This window comes from Hetaerina americana, unplaced genomic scaffold, assembly GCF_022747635.1.
Source record: "Hetaerina americana unplaced genomic scaffold, ioHetAmer1.1.p SCAF_54, whole genome shotgun sequence".
Classification (NCBI taxonomy): Eukaryota; Metazoa; Arthropoda; class Insecta; order Odonata; family Calopterygidae; genus Hetaerina; species Hetaerina americana.
The window spans coordinates 1792916-1812308 of record NW_027287139.1 but is presented as its reverse complement, the minus strand read 5'-3'; the positions used below and the strand labels follow the sequence as shown (position 1 = coordinate 1812308).

Below are 19393 nucleotides of genomic sequence, written 5' to 3'. Positions count from 1 at the left end.
TACAACATTCTGTACATAACCTGCCATTGGACATTTTGATTGAACTAAAAGGAAACAATTGCAGAGTTGGGTAGTTCTAACACCAAAAAAAGTGAATACAGCATTAGTGAAACCATTGTCACATATTTACATGAAGTTCATGACCTTGAGATTAAATAGTCTGGAATGGAAGTTATTTGAGGAAATCCCTGACTTCAATCCTGGTGAATATGAAAAATCATGAATATGTATGTAAAGACTTGTGCATGAAATTGCACATTTTTTCAGATGTCAACATTATCCAGAGGGGTTAATAAGATTACAGAATTCAGGGAAAAGGCACATGTCAAGAGCACAAAACAGTGGACTTAGTTAACATTCCGTTTGGAATTCCTATATAATAGGAATCCCATGATATTGTAAAGATTGCCCGCGTCAATACAGGCTGCAAAAGATTTTTTCAGCTTATGGTAATATTTAAAGTGACAAGAACCCTGCATTTAATCAAGAAAACCTGAAAATAATGAGTGAGATGCACTTAGAAACATTTTGAAGTTGAGATTTTTAATCCTGTCCAAGTAGAAATATTTTATGTTCGATGGTATCTTTTCCATTTGTAATACATGTCAATCTCATCATTATAGTTTGTGCAAATGCAAACCAGAAGCTTAAAAAAATGTATTTTATCGAAGAAAAGGAATGAATACTACATCATAGGTATAATATAAAAGGAGCAATGTGATTTCTTTTCAGTACAACCCTTACAAAAGCTTATGGCACTGCAGTGGATGATTCTGTGACAGGACCTACTTTTCTAAAGCCAGTCATTGCAGGGACTATGATTCCTAACCTGCACCTTCATTGCAACTATGTCACTTACCGTACCAAGTTATCTAGCACAACAGGTGACACAAGCACTGTTGCCATAAACCTGCATGCTCTCTTCCCACAGCTCAAAGGCATGCTCTGGCCACCCAAGTGCCACTAGCCTTTGTAAACACTGTACACCATTTAATTTGTTTTAGACATTTTTTAAGTGGAGCCAAGTTATTTTTATACCTACTTTAACTATTATCTTCAATACATCATGCAAATTGAACAATGAGATGAATGAAAATGATAGGCGTACTAAGAAATTGTTACCAGATTGGCTATATTTATTCATAGTGATATGAAAACTAGCTTTAATGCCATCTGATGGTGGATGAAATAATATTGTCTGCATGCTCAGAAAAATTATTCTTGGAGAAAATAATTGCTTATGGATTACTAGTCACGGCAATAAGTATTAACTTGTGGCAATGATAAGCTCCAAAGACTGATCACTAAAATGCTACAATTTTAATATATAATTTTATATAAAACTAAAAAAAAAAAAGAACTTTTGAAACCACTTTTTTTTTCATATCCGCCAATTTTGGCCCTTTCAAAACGACAAAATTGTCAATGACCTACCTACAAGTTATTAGGCAAAATATGATTGTGCTCCTTTTTGACATATACCAATTTCTTGCTTAATAAGACCAGAAGGCCATAGTGGTCAAACTGATGGCTATTTATTTTTAGATGTGAACAATTTGGGTAGTTATTGTCATTGTTTTGGGATTTTTTTATTCAACACTATGTGGATTATTCAAAACATAAAATCCAATAAGTGACATGAAAATATTTGAATACATAAATGACTCAGCCTATTATGGCCACTAATGGTCAATTGAGCGCATGTGGCTGGTTTTATAGTTGTTATGAACATTTTTTTATTGATGCATGAAAAACTTATATCGCAAATTCTTCCTCTACTACACAACTTACTTTGATATTACGTATTTTCACTTGTATTTTCTCGTGAAAATACATTAATATAATTTAGAACTCTAAAGAGAGTTGACGTGAGTGCATTACCACTCATGACCACTTTGGTGGGTGTGCATACATGTCTGCAGATTCACCGATGATAGGAACTGCCTCTGCAGATGTCTCCGGTGTCTCAAAGACTGAGATTTTACAACTACTAAAATATATTTATCTCAGTCTCATTTGGAAGCCGAGGAATCTGACTAATAACACAGCTCTGATTTAGAGCGCTTGGGCAATGAGTTTCAACCTCATGACTCAGCGAGTTGTTATGGTGTGCCATACAGCAATTCTATTTATCCCCAAGAAGTATGTTTCCTAGGATATCACAGCAGCCGATATGACTAAATACGCCATCAGGACATCACTCAGTGCAAGGAAAACTGTAGGTCCTAAAATATGAAATAACTGACCACTATTAAAAAAGTATGTCATTTATAAAATATACGTTTCAAGTTCGAAGATGCCACGTTGTTAAGTATTTGTTTGGCAGGCATCTGGAAGCGAATAATGTTTTCAGTGAATTTGTGAAAATGGAAAAAATTGGTCATTGTCATGCGATACAATCCTTTTATTTGAAAGGCCTCAAGCCCAACCAATATTAAAGCTGCGCTGGATTCTACTCTGGATGAGTCTGCTCATTTGTTCACAACAGTAAAATATTGGGTAGCAGAGTTTAAACGAGGCCGTACGAGCTGTCAAGACGAGCATCGCATTGGTCCACCAAATGAGGTCACGACTCCAGAAAAGGTGAAGAAAATCCAGTGATACTGGATGATTGTTGATTGAGAGTGCAAGAGCTAGCAGACATAGTAGGCATTTCAAAAAGAGCGGTATATTGCATATTAATAGAACTTTTGGACATGAGAAAGCTGCGTGCAAGATGGGTGCCATGTTTGCTCACACTCGAGCAAAACCAGTGTCGTGAAGATGTTTCAATTGATTGTTTGGCAAAGTTTAACAGCAACAAAGTAGAATTTTTGCACCGTTTCATAACCATGGATGAAACATGGGTCCATTACTTCACACTCGAGACAAAAGAACAATCAAAACAATGGATTCAAAAGGGAGAGCCTCCAAAGAAGGCGAAGGCTGTTTCATCTGCAGGCAAGGTCATGGCATCAGTTTTCTGGGTAATACGTGGAATAATTTTCATTGATTAGCTTGAAAAAGGAAAAACTATCAACAGCAAGTATTATGTGAACTTATTGCAACTATGAGCAAAGAAATCAAGCAAAAGTAGTCGCATTTGCCTCAGAAGTAAGAGTTGTTTTATCAAGACAATGCACCAGCTCACAAATTTGTTATTACAATGACCATAATTCATGAATTAAAGTTTGAATTGGTACCTCATCCACCCAATTTAGCCCCCTAGGATCATTTTCTGTTCGCAAACTTGAAAAAATGGCTCGGTGGTCTAAAATTTACCAACCCTGAAGAAGTGATGTCGGCAGTTAATGGCTATTTTGAGGAGCAAGACAGTTCTTATTATAAAAAGGGTATCGAACTTATCAAACATCACTGGGAAAAGTGTATAGAGCTGAAGCTGAGATTATGTGGAAATATAAATACATTTTTTTCCAAAATTTTTGTGTTTTCTTTGTTAAGCCGGGTACTTTGGGACCACTCTTGTATATCCAATGACGACAACTGACATGGAGATGATGAGAGGAATTTGCTAGGCCAATACTGGCTATCTTGCTTCAGGCAGGGCATATTTGATAAAGTCTTGGTGGACACCAGTGAGGCAAACTATACATAGTGGGCTGTCCAGGGGAGCATATCTTGGTTGAGACACACTCCCACTGAAATTCAGGGCACCCAAACCACCCAAAAGGCACATTTGATTCTCATGGCACTAGAATTTCATGCTTGAAATATGCTGCCATACATTTTTTTCAATTAGGGATGTTGGATTGCGTATGTTGAAGAATGAAGCACTTGTGACTATCACCTCCAGTGGCCCCTTGTTTAATGGCGATGGGTTGACGGTTTACCTCATTTTCAACATCCAAATTAATAATATATTAAAGTTCTCTTCATGGTAAAACTGCTTAAAACTTAAAAACAGGCTACAAAACAATGTCCAAACCTCATAAACAATAAACTTATAACAGCATAATTAAATACAACAATATTATAATAAATACACTAATGCTTGGGAATTTACCACAACTAGCCTATGCCAGTGGTAAGCTTAGCCTGGGTATTTCAGTGTACAGGAAGATAATCCCATACTATGTATTTCCCAATAATTGGAAACCGGGAACATAGCTACATGCTGAATCAAAAATGGAGAGAAAACATGAATGTGCCAATAAGGTCACATTAGATAAAGGGTTACATATGCTGGTCAAATCAAATTGCACTCCAGCTGAAAAAAGTGCTTGGAACAAAAGCAATACTGAAAGGTCCTCCATACTAAATGGGTATGAAATCCTACCGAGAAATTCCTTCAAAAATGACACCACTCAGCAAGAGCCTTCATGAAAAAGCTGATCTATTTCTTCATATTGTGAATTACAGATTTCATAAAATAACCCCATCACACACATTAGTAGTTTTGTCATAATTACTTTCTGCAATAAATATGAATTGCATAAACACTAGAATTATAAATATCACTTGACTTTTAATCCTCGAAAACCAATGCCCAAGACAAATGTCTCAGCAGAATTGGAACGACTGGCAGATGGTTTCACTATTCTAACTTTCTCATAAAATTGCTTCATGTCACTTTCTAATTTCTTAATTCGTTCACCTTCCCACACTTTGATGAGGCACACCGTCCTATCATCTGTTTTTGACGTTTTGACAGCAAACCTAAGGACTGAATACGCCAAAATGCTTATAGCTTCCTGATCCAAGTGCTTCACTCCAGTGGCATTGGGCGCCATGTCACTAACAACAGCATCCAATTGATTATTACCAATCAATTTCAGGACTGCGTTCTGAAAACTAGTGCCAGTGAAATCCATTCCTCCAAAAATAGTAGCACCCGTTACATTATAAATAGGAAGTTTGTCCACAGCTATTACTTTTCCAATTGGTTTCTCATGATCTGTAAAAACAAGAATAATTTCACGTTTTAAGTTTCGAAATTTTGTGCTTTCGTGCATCATCCATTCAAAATACATGCGGGTAGATTTATAAAAACCAGAATAAAATTCATAACTAACGATTCAACAGTTTTAGAGTTCAAAACAGTGGGATGACTCCATTTAAACCAATGTTTTTTAAAGATATTTTGAAGTAAATAAGTGCATATGTTTGGTTCAATCATTTTGAACAAATTATTTTAATTATAGTACTGCTCTGAACTTAATGCTATGAATTCTATGAGGAAAATGAATTTCCCAGCAAACACCACCTTGATGATGTACAAACTGTATAGTATTGCTAATGCTGGTGTTGATGAGTTAGTGCCGTCAAAGTTAACCAACAGCAGCATGGGAGAAGCAAGGTACAGAGGAGGACCAAACCAGTAAGAATAAGGACTTAAAATGTTAAGACTACGTTGAGGACAGGGAAATTAGAAAATATAAAATTGGACATGAAGGGAGGAAATGGGAAATGCAAATATTTTATGGATGCACAAGGTGAGATGGAAGAACAAAGAGAGAAGTATCCATGTTGATTTCCGGGAATTACCGTCGCGTAGTTTAGTTGGTTGACAACTGTTTCGCCCCCAGTCCTGGAGGCGTCTTCACGTCTTCGACCTGAAGACGCCTCCAGGACTGGGGGCAAAACAGTTGTCAACCAACTAAACTACACAACGGTAATTCCCGGAAATCAACATGGATTCATCAGATAGACGGCGCGGAAGCCTAAGGATTAATTTCAAAGAGAGAAGTACTTAATAAATTGAGACAGGAAACTAATTGGGTGAAAGAAGCTGGTTTGAAGATGCAGAGTGAGGATACGGAGAATTTGCAAAGAAAGGGATGAATGGATTCTGTGTACAGAATGGTAAAAGCACAATCAGAAAGTAAGAAGAGAAATTCCATACCCACTATCAAAGGTAAGGAAAATGATGAATTGAACCAGATTAGATGCAATCAAAAATGGGAAAGTTAAGCTTATCGGCTATTTAATAAGATATAACAAGATGCTAAGTAGCATTTTTGAAGGAAAAATTTTAGGTAAAAAATTCATATTGGCCTTGCTTTGGGATGCCATGTCCCGGGAGGAACCGCAGATTCTTCCATGAAATGAAGAAGTTAGCAAGGGATAGAGGAAAATACAGTAAGAAAGAAAAGTGACAAGACAATTTCTTTAGCTGCATGATGATAATTTGATATTTAAAACTATTATTCAAAATCCGGAAAAAGCAAATGAAAAATACTCTAGGATTCTAGATGATGATTTCAATGAACATTTATTTCAATGGTTATGCTATCTGGGGTAAGTTGTTGTGCCAATAAAGAACATTCAAAGGTTGTTTTTATCTTGCTAACACACAACTAAGAGGGCATTGCAGAAACTGTCTGGGGTTTTACATAGTTTATATCATTTAATCCTATTTTCTGCAAGTAGCCAAAAGAAATATTTGAAAACTAGTATATCTTTGGCTTAAACTTTAATATAACTTATCTAATATAATAATTTTTACTCAAAAGTGAAGAGATGAAGACTCTTTCAGATTAACCTGCATCCTTAATCTTGAATTTGATTTGGTATTTTTAGCGTCTCACTGGTATTTGTAATGCCAGCATTCATGATGAGCCACAGAAAAGAACAAATGCTGGTCTTACAAGCAAAATAAATATTGTTCCCATTAAGGAATTCCTGGCCTACACATCAAATTCCAGAGTTTTTCACAGAATTATTATCTGTCCACCATTTTCCCTCAAATTTTTTAAGACACTGAGTGATTACTGAATATTTACCACATTCATTTATACGTTTGAGACTACAGAGTGTTTCTAAATGATTGTAAAGGCAACCTAATCCTCCTTTGTGCATCTTCATAAGAAAATTCCATTATTTATTTATACTTGCTCACTGAGAAAATTGGCCCAGATTGATCAAATATAACTTCATTAATTCATATTGGCCATGGTTAGTAGAACCCTGGCATTTGGGGATCTCTCTTTTTACATGTAAAAATAAACAAAAGTAATAAAGTTAAAAAAGTTACTACCGTTAAAATCCTGCTTTAAAATGTCCAAATGAAAACAAATGTTTCCCCATCACAACCTCCAAAACTCTATCAGCATAGCAACACAATCAGTGTCATCAACATGAAGATCTATCTCCCAAGCAATTACTACTTTTCAGTAACGCTGCAGTTGTTACCTGCACAATTTACTTTTTTTGACGGTTTGGCCAGTGCTACCTGGTTTTTTACCATATAGTATTAGCATTTTGTATGCCCCTATGCGGTTGGAAAAATTATTTTTACCACTATGTCTTCAGTTCACAAGGGCATGCTACATAATCATTCAATAGACAATACAATGGCAGCTGCTAGATATGGTGAAATCCACACCAAACTACTCAAATCATAAATTCACAAGCATATTAGGACACATTCACCTTTCCCATCAGAATTTGTTTCCTTGACAAGTACTTGTGTCCAACTACCTGGAGATGCACCACACTCCACCACATACTGCCCTGGGTAAAGGAAGTTATACTTTTCATTCATTTCCAGAAGTTTAAAAGCACTTCGGCACCTGTAAATGAAATGGAAGTCATCCTTTTCAGCGAAAACATCATACATCCTTACACAGATTATGAAGCGTTTTTTAAGAATGCTTCTTCCAAAGCCTTGCTAAAAAACCTCCTTTTCATAATTTAATAAATAATGAGTATGTTTTTGTAGGTAAGCATATTTAAAAAAGTGTACCCAGTAATTAGCCAGAGGTTAAGAAATACACATAGAGGGTACAAGTGGGCTTGAAACCATGGGCCTCTGTATTCACTTTCACCTCATTGCTCAGAAATGGAAAGGATTGGACATGAATTAACAGCTAGATTTAAATAATGCATCATTAAAATGGGCCTAAGTGTCTATTTTGCTCTCTTCTCTCACCCAGCTCTTTCTACTATGAATTTCTATTCCCAGTGATTGTAGTACTTTAAACCAAGCAGTCTTTCATTTGGGTCATAGAAGACCAAGGCTGAATTGTTTTAATTTAATTATAGTAGTTCTCTCATCTCCTAGATCTTTACATGAGCTTGGGATGAATACAGTGTGCACTAAAAGACACAGAAACATCTGCTGGGCCCTTAAAATACCTTTTCACAAATGAGAATACATACACATTTCAGTACTTCATTACTGTGAAATATACTCAGGATATTTCACAGTAAGAGTAGATGCCTGTGACCATAGGGTATATGTATATTCATCAGAAAACCAAAACAACACTATTTAAAAAAGAGGGCTGAGATAAAATTAACAATATTGCATTCACTTGGTATGGACCAAAGGTTCTAAAATTTCTCAGAACCCTTAATGCTGAAAACTTACCTATTTTTTTTATATATGCATCTCAGTAAAAATTTAAATAAATTTGCAATAACTAATACACTTTGGTGGTTGAGTGATATCACATTTGGCCAATGATGGAAGGTTTAATTCCAGGCGACTCGGGTTCAAATAAACAATGCGCTTGATCCTGGAAAGCCATGAGCAGCGCAGTGAAATTGCACAGGCACAGATTTGTGAATTTCACAGGCAAAAAATGAGTTAGATCTATCCTCACCTATCAAACCAAATTTCAGGTTGATCACTCTAGTTTGAAAAATGCCGCCATATCTTTCCTCTGTCCAGAAAATGAATGCAGAGATCCAGATGTGAAGTACTCACGAATAAGCTTACAATGTGAATCACTTCTGACATGAGTAAAAGAGCTGAGAAGAGCATAGACAAAAGGACAATTAGCTAGCATTTGGAAAGAACATGCAAAGAGTGTGCAGTTACTAAATGCTATAAAAGCATATCGAAAAGCAAGCTATGTTGGGAAATATGAGGTGTTCCAATAGTAACTGCTGGATGGTTACAAATTGAGTATATTAAAAAAAAATGAACAATTCATTAATGATTCCCAACACATACATATAACTTATCCTTTCTACGTGGTCACCATTTTATTCTTAACACTTTTGATGTTGTGACACAAACTTATTCAAACCACCTGCATAAAATTCTGCCACCAGGGATGTAAAACGGTTTTGAAATGCCACTGTAAGTGTCATAGAAGGAGCCTTCAAATAGAGGAGTGAAATGTAGCAAAAATAGCCAAATGCAATGGACAGCTATGATGACCAAGGCCATATAGTGTCGGCAACAAATGGTGTGATACATCTGTTGTAGGAATGGACTAACCAAGACAGGAGCACTTTACATATTTACTCGGTGGGGGTGGCTTTTATTTGATCACTATACTCATATTTGTGTCTCAAAAAGCTAAAGAAGTTTGTCTTTAGGCATAACTGAAACAGTTCTATGGGTCAAAACTCCCAATATATTAAGAGAGCCAAGTTCTGAAATCAAGAGGCTTTTCATTTGGCTTTTATTGATAGGAATAATTATTTCATTTTAAGTAATTATTGATCAAGGTGCAGCAAGACATTATCTAGCAGCTTCTATTCCCACAATTCACCAGGAAAATATTAATTATTCATATAATGGCAAATATCAAAGTCATCCATGTAGCTGTATATTCAGTCACACTTCACATTCTTAATTTATGGGAAGTGTCCGGTCAAAGCGGTATCACGCCTAGACAGTGTCTTTGGTTTCTGGTCCAAGTATTACGTGAAAAAATCAATAAAGACACAAAGGTATGTTTGACACGCATGACGGCTAGACTGCATCTCCATCACCTATATCCCTTAAACTGTATGGCGAAGTTATACATTAAGTTGACGAGAAAAAATTCTTTGGTGCTATTCTTGATAACCAGATTACTTCACAATGACGTATTAAGGCCTTCTCAACTTAAATGCATGTTTTCATATTAGAGTCACCCCATATGAATGCCACCCTTAAGTTTCCCTATCATTATACAGTGGTCAATTGCATAGCCACTTGATATATAATTTCACACTCTGGCACCCCCAGTTCTCCTGCTGCTTTTAAAATTAGGAAAAAAAAGACTTATAAAATTGATTTTCAATCAACCTTCTGAAACTACCTCATAGACCATTGTTTATGTCTAATATATTTTGACTTAACAATGCTTGTATAGCATTAATCTGGGCTAAAAAACCTTTCGTACCTACTTTCGTACCTATACTTAAAATGCAAATGTGCACGTTCATGTCACAAGGCTTACTGCCTTTATTTAATGAACTACAATCACTACCATCCAAACTAAGAAGGCTCCAAATAAAATTATCTTCATTTGTTCCTCAAGTCAAAGCTTTGACATAAAGCAGGTCATAGGTAAAACAACATGCAAATAAAAAAATGAAAAATACCCCAATCATACAATACGTGTGGAAGTGTTTAATAAAATAGGAAAATATACCAGATGTCTGGTCCGGCGAAATATTCTCTAAGGCAATAGAATTTTTGTCCGGGGGGAGGATCCGAGTTTTTTCTTTAAAGATGTTGGCTGTATGATAGGATTGGACAGATATTGCGAGTTAATCATACATTTTTGATGGCAAATTAAATACCCTCTGTTGACCATCTGTATATCACCTTTTCTTTCGGTGTATTATTCCAATAAAAACACCCATTCCATCCACCACCTATAACTCCAACTGATTTCAAACTGCAAAGCCAACAGTACACTCTTATTTCCTATGCATTGCAGGGCTTCACATTTCAAAACACCTTTCCATAACTGTTTGAAAACCTCAACTTAAGTTTTTGCGCTCTACCTTTGAATGACACAATCAATGTCCCCATTTGAGGTCTATTTACAGCATTAGGTCTCCTGACACTTGCCCATGTATTTTGTGCCATTAGGTTTTCAAACTGTCCTCATGGCTTGCTCCCAGTCCAAAGCATGTTTATGTGGTATTCCCTCTCCACCACTTATTATAATCTACGAGTCAAGTAAATCCCATTTCTAGGAAAAATTTCAGCTAAAACATTGACATATGCATGGGCCATTTTTTTGGCTCTTCTTTCCCATTTCATATTAGCAACAGTTTTTCCATCCCTTTGAACAAGTGGCATGAGCACTCTAATCTTCATGAAGAGGCGCTGTGCTCACATTATTTGTCATCACCTGATGAATAATGTGAACTGTTCAAATCATCCATGCCACCAACAATCTACCTCCCATGAGTCAATATCCTAAAAAACAATCCCATCTTAGTCATCAGTCTCTCCTTGACAAAGTTGTTTACTACATTTAGAACTCTCTACTTTAGGGATTCACAGATAAGAGAATTTGCTTTATTGACATGTGACATTTGGGCAACCATAAGTTCCCATTCATCTGGAAAATGCAGCTTAAACCCTTTCATATTCCGCTCATACTAACAAGAACCCCCTGAATGTACGACAGAAACAAAGAAAAAGGCTTGTAATTTTCCACTTTATATATTGGAATATTGCAAGTGTTTTTCTTTGTTTCTGTTATCGTGGCACGATTCTATCACATCACACCTGAATCTCTATTGTACAAAAACCCCCTTCATAATTTCTCCATCGAATTCCTCTGTTTGTGTCCGAGTGTCCCAATCGCCAAATGCCAGCAACATATCATAACCCTTCGACTCACCATGTCCCCCTTCCACAAACTCGAGGTATTAGGTTTCCAATTGACCTGAATGGCCACATATTTCTCACGATATGTGTCGTTTTTATTGCTTCTGCCCACGGAGATATGGGCACACGAGGGTTTGGACGTGTTTCACAGTGTTTGGAGTAGTTCTACTTCCCCTCGCTGCAACACTATTTTGCCAAGGTGTGTGTGGAACCGTTTTCTTGGGGTCAATCTAATTTACCTTTTAAAAATTTTGAAATTCAGAGCTATATTATTCACTCCCTTCCTCAGGTGGTAACGACTTATTATTCTTACCATGCAAAATTTGTGAAATACAGTACAACTTTAATGCCTCAAACACATAATTTTTCCATTTTATTAATTTGGAAGTCAAAAACCTGCAGTAATCGTCCACGAAAATCAATAGTTTTATCAACTTACCAAGTGATACATAGTCTAGATAACAGGATTTAAGAAAATTTTTATGTGACATACATAAAAATACATACAAAACTACACTCAACATCAAAATTTTACGTATCTTTTCTTAAAACCCTTACTCTATGTCTCTGTCATCAACTCCCACCTCTTTGGGATATCTTCTTTGCCTACTGTAATTCTTCTTCAATGTCGATACTACTTTGACTGCTCTGACCTGTAACAATTCCAAGATACATAAACTGTCCTGCTCTAACACATGCCCTCCAATTTAAAACTTTGACTTAGCATTACTCTTTCTCAAAAACCTTTTTATTTTACATTAATTCTCATCCCAAATCTATCTCACGGATTTTTTAATGTGCTCAGCAATGATTGTTAATCACTTGGCTGATGTGAAACTAATTCTTGATCATTCGCTAATATAAAGGGTTATGAATAGCCCACCAACTTTCATTCCTATTTACCACTTTTCCCATGTCTCTTAAACTATTTCCTTTGTAAACACTTTGAAAAGCACAAATAACAATGAACAGCCTTGTCTTACCCCCTTTCCTAACGCTGCCCATCCTGTCTCCCTACTAGCCTGACACATCCGAGCAGTCTTGAGTCATGTACAAGTCTCATGGTTTGCAGATAAGTTGCCTACACCTCCAATATACTCCCATCTTCTGTTATACACTCATGAATTCCACCATAATACTCCAATATATTTTTGAATTATGCTAAACAAACATATACTCTTTTTATCCTATATATAATATTATCCTTTTCTACTATTTTACTACTTTACCAACTTTTAATTTATATACTACTTTACATACTTTTTATCCTTTATATACTAATCTACTCAGTTTTCCATGCTCCTATCTATGAGTGGCCTCATTACTGCTATAGCATCATACATGCATGTGGAACTCAAGACTGCAATTGCCAACTGGTTCAATAGCCAGGCCCTGAACTTCTATGCCGCGGGACTAAAGAGGCTGGTGCAGCATTACGAAAAGTGTTAGGACATGAACAGTGACTATGTAGCAACGTAAAGTAGGTTTGTAGGAAACAAAAACTGAAAATGAAAATTTTTTCCAAGTAGCAAGGTAGGCTTTTTTTCCCAGAATATTGCAAGGCTGCAACCTTTCCAGACATACCTCGTATGTCCTCATGTACCTAGGTCTTAATCTTAGGTAACAGTGGCACTAGTTATTGCAGCTCCATGTAAGATGTATGGACTTGTGGACTGAGCAACATTGATTTGAGGTTTAAACACAGAGATGACATGAGAGGGAATATCCCCACCGGCGGTGTGTCTTCTTCGAAGGGAATGAGAGTGATTTAGCAGCATTGCCTTTCGAGCACTGTCCCTCCCCTCTGCACCCTCAGCCATCCTACCACACACAAACTTAGCCCTCCTGGAAGTTAAATGCTGCTAAGTTGTCCGATACTTTTACCTGCATTCTTCAAATTAATGGATAATATCATGCTTTGGGCAGGAGCAATTATCCTCCAAGCAAGATCACACATGCCAGATAGGTGAGGGGGCAAGACAAAAGGTCATCCAAGCAGCATCTGCCACTTGGTGAGGTGGCCACCCATGCGTCTGACCACAGAGGAGCACATTGTCACATTAATTGGGGTTTTGCTTTTTGTGACACCTATCATGTTCTTGGGTCTGTCTTTTGAAATTCCTCCCAGTTTGACCAACATAATATGTGTTGCAATTATTGCATTTAAGTTTGTAGATGCTTGAGTTATTAAATGTATCCTGCTTGTCCTTGCCATTGGCAAAGAGTTTGGAGAGAGTAAGGGGTGTGTAAAAGGCTGCTTTGAGTGTAGTAGTGTACTATGCTGTTATGCCATGTTAGTCGGGGCTGGGTGAACAGCAGTGAGCAGCGCCAGAGGTGACCATAAGTCTACCCTAACTCATAAACAACTAACAACCATGACTCAGTTCAATAAATAAGGGCCTTAGTAATTTAAATACAATTTATAATTGTTGATTTAAGAGTTTCATTCATTTAAAAAGAAATTCAGGTACGAACTGTTTTTTAGCATAAACTACACTTTTCGCAGTTCCTCTCTTGCCAGCCAGACATGGTCCTTCAGTCACCTGTTTTGCCCTCAGTGACCAGTCAATCTTCTACATTTTGAGCCCTGAACTTGACTGAAGGATCATCAGCTTCATTTTGATACACGGCTTATGAACTTCATTGAACTTCTGTTTATGACCCTATCTATCAGCCAAAACATATGCGAGACATGGTTAGTTGTACTCACTCAAAACATTCTTACTTGTTCCTTGGGTGCTAAAACTTCTCTGTGTCCATAAGGATGTGGGTGAAAGAGAAACAATGTAATTCCTACCACATGAATGTATCAGTCATGCAGTCTGCAATTTACGAAGGAATTTTAGCAATATTATATTAAATTTGCTGAAGCAGGACCCAATTTTGGAAAATTTTCAACGCACTAAAAAACATTCACGAATTCCTCATGGATACAAGCTAAAATGTTTTCTAGGAGGATAAAAAAATTAGCTGCATTGGATTTTTGCCACAACCATATCTCATCCCTTTCTTCAGATATTAACTTCAGGGAAGGATGTCACGAGTGCAACCATCAATAATTTTAAATTACATTTCCCCACTCTTTCCTCAAGATCTGTGGAACTGCAGTCAACTTGGCCAGTGTTGCCCTGCATAAGTGAACCACCCTTTCTGCTAATTTTATAACCATACAATTATTAAATGGCCAACTTGAGTTATGCCAATATGGCCTCATGAACTCTCCACTTCAAAAATGCCAGGATTCCGCCATATATATCCATGGATGTGGTGGGAGGGTGATTTCCAGGAAGCACATTATTGAGTGTAGTAAAAAGGGGGGGTGGGGTAGGAGGTTAGTGATTGGGCCAAGGGGATGGGGGAGAGAGGGTTTGACACAGGATTTGACTCCTTCCTTTTTATATATTCTTTATAAGTTTATTACCTAGGATCACACTGAATTTCCAATATATTCAGCAATTGCAAGCCTCAAGGAGTAACTTGGAAATTTAGTGCAATAGGTATGGGATGAGAATAAGTGTAAATAAAACAAAAGGTTATTTGATTTTCCAGAAAGAGAAAGGCTTAGTTAAACATTAAAATAAGAGAGCAAAAATTAGAGCAGGTGGAACAGTTTGCATATTTAGGAAGTGTTTTGGGGCAAAACAGTCAAAAGTAGTCAGGGACATAAGGAGAAGAACAGCAGTAGGCAAGCACAAGGAGTAGTAGTAGTTTTGAGGGGAGGCGACCGACAGCTAAGGTCATTTGCGCCATAGGGGAAGGACAGGAAAGGATGAAGGGTGGAGAGAAACCCGGCGTCGGCATTAGCCTACTCTTTACGAAAGGCGCCAAGGGGTCCGCGGCTTAACGTCCCATCCGACGGACGGCGTACTCACTCAAAGTGCCCTCCACAAAGCACCTCAAGTAGGGATCGAGATACCTCTGAAAAATATTCAACACCGCCGGGATTTGAACCCGCGCCCTCAGGGTGGGAAGCCAGTACGTTAGCCCCCGCACCATCTCGATCCCCGCAAGCACAAGGAGGAGGGAATTGAGAACAGGGACGGTGGGTGAGGATTTTAAGGAGAGGTTCATTTGAACTTTCATATCAAGCAGAGGGGAGAATGTTCGGCAAATGAGCAAAGTGCAGGAATAGGTGATAGGGATGTGGGACGGAACTAAGGGAGGAAGGAAGGACACGGAATAAAATAGGGGCTTATTGTATTGTTGGATGTCAGGTTTTGTTTCATTTCAAGAGAGGAAAGGGAATTGTTGCTCTACCTTTTGGTAGCTAATGTCCATCCAAAAGCTACCTTAACTGGTAGTTTACCTATAATAATGTAGACATTTTAGATAATGAATTATTTATGGAACTTATTTTATTTCTTTTAATTTAATATATAAAAAAACCATAAACACAATAATCCACCCGAAGGTCGGTTTGGTAGGCGATGGCAGAGTTCACCCTGTACTAAGCCCAACTGTGTTTGAAATTCACACATCAGGGTAGGGGGGCCAGTTCCTTTCCCTGTGCCGGTTATGGTTTCCCAGGAAGATCTGGCACCCAAAAAATCACGTAGCTCAGGTGGAGCTGCAGGTGCCCAGAGTGCCTTTCCCGGGACTCGAACCCAGGACCCTCTGGTCAGTAGTCCAACGCTCTACCCCCTGGACTACCGTGACCCACCATTTAATATATATACACAATTAATTAAAGCAACAGTAAAACAACTTCTGTGAGTTCGTTGTTTTCTTATTTCAGAATGCACGGAAGGTCGGGGGGATGTGGCAAACAAAAATTTGCCAAAGATTTAATAAGTATAAGAGACAACAATTTTCAACCGTTCATGAGCATTAAGTCTCCATCCTTTATTTTCTTAATGGAAAATTTCTGGTGTGAAATTAGTATCATGAATATTGTCAATTGGATGTTTGGTGAAAAAGGAAAGTGTTATTTTAAGGTACAGGTTTCAATCATGTAAAATAGTTTGCTTTTTTTGCAAATATTTGGTTCACTATTCCTACAACCTAATGAAAACAGGAAATTGTTGGGCAAATGTGCTTGATAACCCTCACCACACAATTATTTGATTTGGATCCTGAACCCATGCAGAAAAACCATTTAATACACTAGTGATGTAGGCTTTAAATTATGCTACTTGCTATCAAGACATCTCACCCAAACAGGGTCATCCCAAGCAAAACTCAAGTCAAAATTGCCAAGAGCGCTGCTTTAGGAAATTTGGGCATGAAATTAGGATGAGGCACAGGATAACATGCTTGCCAGTCTGCGACATAGCTTGTGGCAGGTGTATGGTTAAGATCGTGATAAATATTATGGCCCCGATTGATGATCGATCGTTTGGGGCTTTCATATCACTGTAACAGCCACCACGGCAATAGAACTTGAGCCACTGCAAAAATATTCTGATTGAACAATCAATAACTATGAGGATGCTTGGCGAACCAGACAAAACTTTTATGAATTCAAATAAACTGCGGGATATGCCACAAGAACAGATTTAACTGATTCAACCACTAATTTACATTACAACGAAATATTTTTTAAGCGCGACGATCATTTGACTAAATCGCGATTGGAACCAGTATCTCTACATACCCGGCCCAATTGACTGTTTGACCCAGTGAAGCTATTGAGGCGCCCGAAGTACCTCAACTGGCCCTGGATTAGACCTGATTGGTAGTAATGGTATTGGCCTGGCAAGCATCAGTAATGGTAGGACACGAAGTGTCTCGGCCAGATATCGAGGACCCGTGTTCGAATAAGAGGGAATGATTTGTTTGGAATTAGCACATAATGTTACATCAAAATAAGAAAAGGCAGGCAAGATAGACGCCCGTCTGAAAGCATTAATGTGTTACGTTACGACATACGTTTCACTCGGCATCTTAATGCCAAAACATTTAGAGCCACAAATCTATCCCATGGTTGTATGCCTTCCATGCATATCAGGTTTCAAAGCCTCATTTTCCAGCAAGCTACCTGCCAAAATAAATTGACAGGCTACTTGAAAATAGATTTTGTAAATTTCTTTATGAACGGTAAACAAATAAGGTTATTACATTGCCCAACACAATTTAATCACCAGGAAATAATCTTTTCAACTTTCAAGCACACTCATCCGCTAGGGCTGAGCATTTCAATACACAAAAGGTTTAGTATTTTGAATAAAATGAGCAATATTCACCTGTAGTTCATCCGTTTGGCTTTTTCTACATACGGATCTCTCATCTGCCTCCTAAGCCAGTCATGAGAGCTTGTACCTTTAGGCATAACTTGTCCATACTTGCTAAAACAGGCAGAATATATGCCTGCGAAGATATGAACAGGCCGATTGCATGAAATCATTTCCTATAAAAATTCAGGACCGTCGATCATGTCACGTTTTTATCATCAACCATCCATCAACGGGTATAGAGAAAAGTTCTGTGAATATATCGTAAATAAAAGAAAAGGTTAAAATTTTTTCGTGTACATAGAAAGTCTGTTATGGACTTATCGCTAAAATTCACGAGTTCCATTTGCTAGAAGTGAATAATGTCGACGACATCGCAAATAAATACGTTCCCGAAATTCTCAAGCAATTCCATTATCCTACCAGCACCACGTTAGTTGGTTGAACCACTTGGCCTCGCCACGGGATAGACGGTTGCATAAATACATGAAAAACCAGCGTTATTTTCTGGAGTACAGCTCTTTTTCTGCGGCTATTTTAAATGGAAAACAAGTGACTGTAACATTGCGAAGCTTCAACATGCACTCGTCCGGTCTTTAAATACAATGTTGTCAACAAAAGTCGTTTGTGTTACCCTCCTGTTCAAGGAATATTATTTCTTTAATGTTGGCATTCTTTGGTGTCACATTTATGTTCGTTTTATGTATAAATTAGAAATGTTGGACATTTGAGTCATCAGTGAGGTCGCAATGATCACATGGAGAACTATATTGATTCGATAGATCCCGACCGTAAATGCGTTAAATTCATGCGTTGATTAAAATATCGATCGCAGTAGTCAGGGTTACCAAAATCTGTCAGTGACAGTTGATATGAAAGCGGCCAATGCTGGGAACTGCAGCCTTACTGTTCATTCTGACGACCCCAGCTCATCTATCTTCTTCAAATGTATTCTGTGGATTCGACGTGTACTCTCACACCATTCCTGAAATACTTAACTGAACTTGGCCAACGGAGAGCTAGCCTACGACTAACTTAAGGGTAGTTGTCTTTCAAGGGCCGTATTTCATATCACTGTCACTAGTACGAGTATCACTGAGTACAATATGTCCATTGTAGTGAGATCACTGCAATGGTTTAGGGGATTTACTTAGTTACTACGTGCAAAATATTTACGTTGGTGTGACTGAAAAATCCAGAGCTTCAATGGCCGGCAATTAGTCGTGGGCCAAGTTCAGTTAACTTCCTGAAATATACGGATGAATGATGAAATAATTTCATGTGTGTGCATTTTTCCTAAGAAATTCTGAAAACATGTAAGGTTATTGTTTCTTCATGGCTACGTAATGTTTAGGGCGATAAAGTTAATGTCTTATTAAGCTAATGCAAAACCAGTAACTTACAATTTGAGTATATTTTAATAGCGATATGTTGCACATAATCAGGCGATTCCAGTGTTTAAAATTGAAATACGGTCACATGATTGCAATTGTCCCCATAGTTGAAAACTAAACCAAAAACTGTATCATGATACATTAGCAGAATCTTCGTTTTATAATGATAATGCTGTTCATTGTTTCCTGAAAGACTTTAATGGTACACGTCACATTGATTGGAAATATTCCATGCAAATAAAATGCGAAACAGAGTTTGCATAGTAATAATATAGTCACGAATGAAAAATAAAATAATAAGCAGGAGCTGTAACAGC

At 37.5% G+C, this 19393-nt stretch overlaps 1 protein-coding gene across 1 annotated transcript; it reads right to left on the bottom strand.

Annotated features, from left to right (window-relative positions):
- Positions 1 to 4316: 4316 nt before the first annotated feature.
- On the bottom strand, positions 4317 to 18213 carry Mrm2 (Mitochondrial rRNA methyltransferase 2). The gene is made up of 4 exons (XM_071593257.1): positions 18106 to 18213; positions 17695 to 17933; positions 7372 to 7511; positions 4317 to 4894 (listed from the first exon to the last, which is right to left on the bottom strand). Exons 2-4 carry the CDS (start codon positions 17853 to 17855, stop codon positions 4455 to 4457), a joined length of 741 nt encoding a protein of 246 aa, XP_071449358.1. The 5' UTR covers positions 17856 to 17933; positions 18106 to 18213; the 3' UTR covers positions 4317 to 4454.
- Between the last annotated feature and the right edge of the window lie 1180 nt (positions 18214 to 19393).

What these genes read in the sequence shown, in the direction of transcription:
- Mrm2 (XM_071593257.1), bottom strand. Translation starts at nt 17,855, where the DNA reads ATGATTTCATGCAATCGGCCTGTTCATATCTTCGCAGGCATATATTCT. An exon ending in GCCAAACGGATGAACTACAG is followed by an intron (nt 7,512 to 17,694) that starts GTGAATATTGCT and finishes TTTCATTTACAG; the next exon opens with GTGCCGAAGTGCTTTTAAAC. An exon ending in AACAAATTCTGATGGGAAAG is followed by an intron (nt 4,895 to 7,371) that starts GTGAATGTGTCC and finishes TTGTTTTTACAG; the next exon opens with ATCATGAGAAACCAATTGGA.